This window comes from Castor canadensis, chromosome 18 (assembly GCF_047511655.1).
Source record: "Castor canadensis chromosome 18, mCasCan1.hap1v2, whole genome shotgun sequence".
Taxonomy (NCBI): Eukaryota; Metazoa; Chordata; class Mammalia; order Rodentia; family Castoridae; genus Castor; species Castor canadensis.
In genome coordinates this window covers 4,606,167-4,612,166 of record NC_133403.1, presented here as the reverse complement: position 1 = coordinate 4,612,166, position 6,000 = coordinate 4,606,167, and the positions used below count along the sequence as shown (strand labels likewise).

At 41.9% G+C, this 6,000-nt stretch overlaps 1 protein-coding gene across 1 annotated transcript in view; it reads left to right on the top strand.

The window, feature by feature from the left end:
- The first annotated feature begins 1,238 nt into the window (after positions 1–1,238).
- The window catches only part of LOC109675102 (solute carrier family 5 member 4-like), a 69,729-nt gene continuing 64,967 nt past the window's right edge, over positions 1,239–6,000 (top strand). The window contains exons 1-3 of the mRNA XM_074060813.1: positions 1,239–1,373; positions 2,005–2,076; positions 5,232–5,336. Of these exons, the coding sequence (XP_073916914.1) occupies positions 1,239–1,373; positions 2,005–2,076; positions 5,232–5,336 (312 nt within the window). The remainder of the gene's footprint in view (positions 1,374–2,004; positions 2,077–5,231; positions 5,337–6,000) is intronic.

Below are 6,000 nucleotides of genomic sequence, written 5' to 3'. Positions count from 1 at the left end.
AAGAGTTCGGCTCCTTGCCCTACCCCTATTCTCCGAGATTGGTTCAGTGTTCCACCTCACTCCCACTGTCAGTAGTACATTACAATTCACTCTTTATGATTCTCAGTTTTGTTCATGGGGGGCTCAATCTGTCCATGAGCTGGGTTGGATTATGTTCCCAGGGGATGGGTGGGGGAGTTGCATGTGGTGTGTGATGCTCACCTGCTGGGTTTGCAGATTTATGCAGGCAGCATTGAACCTGACATGCAGGGAGAAATGGCGTGCCACTTCTCTCAAGCCAGACACTTACTGGTACTGGGTTCAGCCTGGTGGGGTAGAGGTAGACTTTCCACAGGTTAGGATCTGGTATATCTTAGGGTTGGGAACTGTTCTATGCTCTATCTTCTGCTTTTTCAAAAAGAAAGAAAGATGGAAGGAAAAAAGAAAGAGAAAGAAAGAGAGAGAGAGAGAAAGAAAGAAAGAAAGAGAAGGAAGGAAGGAAGGAAGGAAGGAAGGAAGAAAGAAAGAGAGAGAGAGAGAAAGAAACAGAAAAGGGAGAAATTCCCAGGGGACTTTTCCCCAGGGCAGGCATGCCCTACTGCTGTGACAAACATGGATTTCCCTGGCTGTTAGATGCAATTAAAAGCTGTTTTAAAGGTCAGTTTTTGAATTTTATGTGCACCTACTGTGTTGGCAAATATTAAGCTGGGTGGAAACAATCAGAATTACCCAAGTGTAGTTCCCATATCTTAAAGTGGTTTCTAAAATCATGGAGTTCAGAAATTCTGATTCCCTATCCTATCCACTATCTTGGATCTCCTTAAATTTATTTTTAAGGGATGAATTATTTTTGTCAAGAATCTCTGTCCTGTAAGAAGCCATCACCTTTTAACCATCCTTCCTTTGTTCTGACACATTCACCTCTATAATTCTACCTTCCTTGTCTACCTTCAGCTTTAGCTAATCCTCAATTGAACTGGTCAAATCTCCTTGAATACACTGTATTTACACTCAGTGAAGACTTCCAATTTTTGCCCTATTTCTGTCCCAAATCCCTTATTCTTACATACTGCCTAGGCCAACATTAACTGTTGGAAGGCTAAGGTCCTAGATCCTGGATTCCCAGGAGTTTTATAAAGGCTCACATGTCTAGAACTAATTCCTGATATCTTGCCCCACCTGTCTGAGGTTTATCATTAACCCAGTGCTTATATAAAGAAGGAGCCAGACTTGGGATGGGTGCAGAACCACCTGCAGCCATGGCTAGCACATTAAGCCCCAACACTGCAACTGGGACTCCGGAGCCTCCTGAAATGTCAGCTCGCATCCAAAATGCTGCTGACATCTCCGTCATTGTCATCTATTTCATACTTGTGATGGCTGTTGGGCTGTGGGTAGGTGGGAGACCAACAACTTTTGAGGGTGGTCATCAGGGTGAGGGAAAGTGTTTTAGGGTGGGAGAAGTCTAGCATGACAAACTGAGACAACATAGGAATTTTCACAAATGTCTTTGTTAATCTCTATGAATCATTTTCTTGTGTGTGACATAAATAATGTTTGAACTTAGTGAATTGTTCAGAAGGTAATCCCATCACTTGAACAGAGACACAGTGGGAAAACTACAGGCTTATTCTGTTTAATGCCCCAGTATTTGGCAAGATGAACAAAAACATTTTTATTATCTCATTTTCTTCATTTTTTGTTCATTTTCTAACCTTGTGAGTTGGACACTTAAATCATTTGTGTTCCTTCATTCTAGTTGGCAATGAATTGAATGTTGTGAATTTCATCAAAGCACAGCATTAGTGATACATCAGTGTTTGCATAAGTGAAAATTAATAGCAGCTCTGAGTTTGTGTAAAACTCAGATTTTGATGTCAATTGAAGCTTCTAGAAGATATTTCTCTCTGTGGGAATTTTGAAAATTCACTACTTCAGCATTCTGCACAGAGCAACTGGAGCATCATGGGTGTCTTTAATCCACCTGCTGTTGTTTGACCTTTACATGTCTCTCCTTCTGCTCAGGCAATGCTGAAGACCAACCGAGGCACAGTTGGAGGGTTCTTCCTAGCTGGTCGAGAGGTGTCCTGGTTTCCAGTAAGTTAAGTTTGTGTGTGTGTGTGTGTGTGTGTGTGTGTGTGTGTGTGTGTGTGTAAGAATGAATAAAAAAAAACATTGGGGATGTTAATTAGTAGATGCACAGTGGTCCTCCACTTACTCTTTTCTTTAAAACCCCTATTTTTATGGCTGTGTCCTATGATTCAAAAAATTTAGAGTGTCACCAATTGAGAAAAGCTTTAGCAAAATGGCATTTAAGGACCCCAAGTTGGTTTCTACTCATATTCTTTTCCTTAGATCATCTTCAGCAACCTTTTGATGAGGCTTCTCACTGCCTCCACACATTCCTTCTTTGCTCTCAATCCTGCTGAGCTAACACTGCTTCTTTTGTCTAGATTACTCTCCACTCTGCTCTCTTCCTTAAGTGTCCATCTCATTCTCAGACCATTCCAGCCCTGTCCTGGATGCCTATCTAGTTATTATCTTCTATGCATTTAATGATAATGGATTGTGTACCCTATCATGGTGTTTATGGTAATATCTCTTTGACATCTGACCAGTTGTTGCTGTCCTTTCTAGGTTTTTTTTTCTTTTATTATTCATATGTGCATACAAGGCTTGGGTCATTTCTCCCCCCTGCCTCCACACCCTCCCTTACCACCCACTCCACCTCCTCCCTCTACCCCCTACCCCCTCAATACCCAGCAGAAACTATTTTGCCCTTATTTCTAATTTTGTTGTAGAGAGAGTATAAGCCATAATAGGAAGGAACAAGGATTTTTGCTGGTTGAGATAAGGATATCTATACGTATAGTGAGTTGACTCACATTAATTTCCTGTGCGTGTGTATTACCTTCTAGGTTAATTATTTTTTATCTCACCTTTTCTCCAGTTCCTGGTCCCCTTTTCCTATTGGCCTCAGTTGCTTTTAAGGTATCTGCTTTAGTTTCTCTGCGTTAAGGGCAACAAATGCTAGCTAATTTTTTAGGTGTCTTACCTATCCTCACCCCTCCCTTGTGTGCTCTTGCTTTTATCATGTGCTCAAAGTCCAATCCCATTGTTGTGTTTGCCCTTGATCTAATGTCCACATATGAGGAAGAATATACGATTTTTGGTCTTTTGGGCCAGGCTAACCTCACTCAGAATGATGTTCTCCAATTCCATCCATTTACCAGCGAATGATAACATTTCGTTCTTCTTCATGGCTGCATAAAATTCCATTGTGTATAGATACCACATTTTCTTAATCCATTCATCAGTGCTGGGGCATCTTGGCTGTTTCCATAACTTGGCTTAGCACTCACCTGGCCCTGCAGGCTTTGTTTGCTCAGATTTCTCCTGTGCGGGAGCCTCTGCTACAAGCTTTCCCCTTTCCAAGCACTGGGAAAGGTGTCACTGCACCTGCATTGTCAGGCCTGCATGTTTATTTACAGTTCATGTGGGAGGTGGGTCTTCCCCCTTCTCCTGTGGAGTTTTCCTCCCACCACCACTTTCACAATCTTTCCTTCTCCTGATTACTGGGCGGTGCTGCTGCTCCTGCCAGCCGCCATGTTTGTTTACAGTTCACGTGGGAAGTGGGTCTTCCCTCCTCTCCTGTGGAGTTTTCCTCCCTCCGCCACTCTCACCAGCTTTCCCGCTCCTGGTTGCTGGGTGTGCGCCCTGCCCCCACTCCCTCCAGAGCCTCTCTGGCCCACCCGGCTTGTTTATTTACAGTTCCAGGAAGGATTCCCTTCCCCCAATCTTTGACACTCAGTGTGCCCCACCCTCTTTCCTGTGTTTCTTATTTGTTCTTATTGCTTATTACTCAGTTTCTCTTTTTTCCCTGGGTGGAGGTCAGTCTGTCCAGGGGGCTATGCTGCTCTGGCCCAGGCTTGTCTGTGGGAGTACCACTGTACTGCAAAGCTCACCTGGTCTACGTCTTCCCAAGCTGTCTGGGCGCAGGCAACTGGCGGCCCTGGAGCCCTCCTGGTTTCTCCATTTAATGGAAGTGGAGATTCTCTGCACTGGCTCTTGGCTGGTAAGAGCCTTCCTGCAGCCCTCAGCATTCAGACACGCATTCTTCCTCTTTCCATTTGTCCTTTTCTAGGTTTTGATATGAGGATCCCTGGGCCAGATTTCCATTGCATTGGTAATGGAATGGAACTCTCTAAACTTTGAGAGTTTATGAATTGGGTTGTGTATATAGCAAGTCCTCACTAAATGATTCCTTCACAGATCTGCTTATACTTCTAAAAACAATAAAAGAAAATGGAGGTTAGAAATAGACCTTCACAGGGTAATTAAAGCAGACCAACTGAAAACTGAAAATAGATTTGTATTTGGGACATCCAATCAGACATTGCATTTTGTGGTACTGTCTTGTAAAACATGCAAGTTTAAAATCATCACAAGGTCATAAACAAACTCAATCCTTCCCTAGTAGCTGAAGAGGCCAAGTGATTTTTCGGGGACTAAAAATATCAAAATAGAAAAGGCACCATGGGATCCCAGACCCCAATTCTATTCTGTCAGGTCTGGTACTCATCCGTGCCCATTCAAGAGATCTCTCTTTACCACTGAGTCTTAATAACCACAGATCTTATCATGGAGATGGAAATGAATGAGAAAAATGTCTTATTGCTGTGAGGTTGGGAAGGAATTCCCTCCTTCTGAATATGAGGTCCTTGAGGCTGATCTGATGGGGGATCTGGCAGTCCTTGACCAAATAAAGGGCTCAACTCAGAGCATACTGACAGATACATTAATGTACCCCTAAGTAATGAATTAATAAGCATTATTCTGAAAGATAAGATTATAAGTACTTTAGTGCTAACAGGTTATATAATCTTTTCAACTGCACCACCTTACTACCTATTATCAATATGTAAAACCAGTGAGCATGGTTCCATTCCAGCAAAACTAATTATGGATGTGAATTTTACATTTCAAATAATTTCACATTTTTATATTTCACAATACTGAATCATGCCTTAGATTTTTAAAACCATTTTTGGTTATTCAAAAAAATTTATAAACATTCTTCACTTACAGTCCACATAAAAAGTGGTGATGCACCTGGATTTAGCCCTAGGGACATAGTCTGTTGGATCAAGCTCTAAGGAATAGAGATTGTGCCACCTCAACATCTATTGATTTTCAAGAAGTCTGATTTGGACCTTTTCACTCTAACCATAATCATCTCTCTTGCGTTCCAGATGGGAGCCTCTCTCTTTGCCAGTAACATCGGAAGTAACCACTTTGTGGGCATAGCTGGGACAGGAGCAGCTTCAGGAATTGCAGTTGGAGCAAATGAATGGAATGCAAGTGACACCAAAGGCTTTTTACTCCTAATAAGAACAATATTAAGATATTTTAATTCAACCCATATCCCAATTTTTTTCTGGGGCTCCATATAGAAATCTCTCCTGTTTTGTTTGATTTTTATTTTTCCTTCTCATAGTCTACTTTTTCCTTGACCTTCAGCATCTCTGTAGCCACATTCTGCCTGGGCCATTCCAGTCTCATTATTACTGACTACTGAGCTTTTTCTCAAATTGTCATTCCTATCAGGAATATCATTTCTATATCATTTAATCCCCACTTTGATATGGCCTTCCTGACAATTTGAACTCTCAGTTTTTTCTCTCCTCTCTGGATACTATGTGTCCATCTCCATCCATGACCTAGATAAAAGGAATTTTTAAGCGTAGATGCAGTTATAGATGCATAAGGAAAATCAAACAATCTTTCACTACAGTGTAGAGAGGATGAGGAGAGAATCATGCAACTGTATTGGGAGAATCATACCCTGACTAAACAGAATCGGGAACTGGGACCCAGAGGTGCTACTTCTATCCCTAAATCCATCATACAGAATGAGTAAGGCTTAGCACAAGACAGGGTAACTTGAAGATGATGATGCTAGAATGGTGAGCAGAAATTATCCATGTGAGGTCTGACACAGGCAGTATTTGTGGAGTGGAG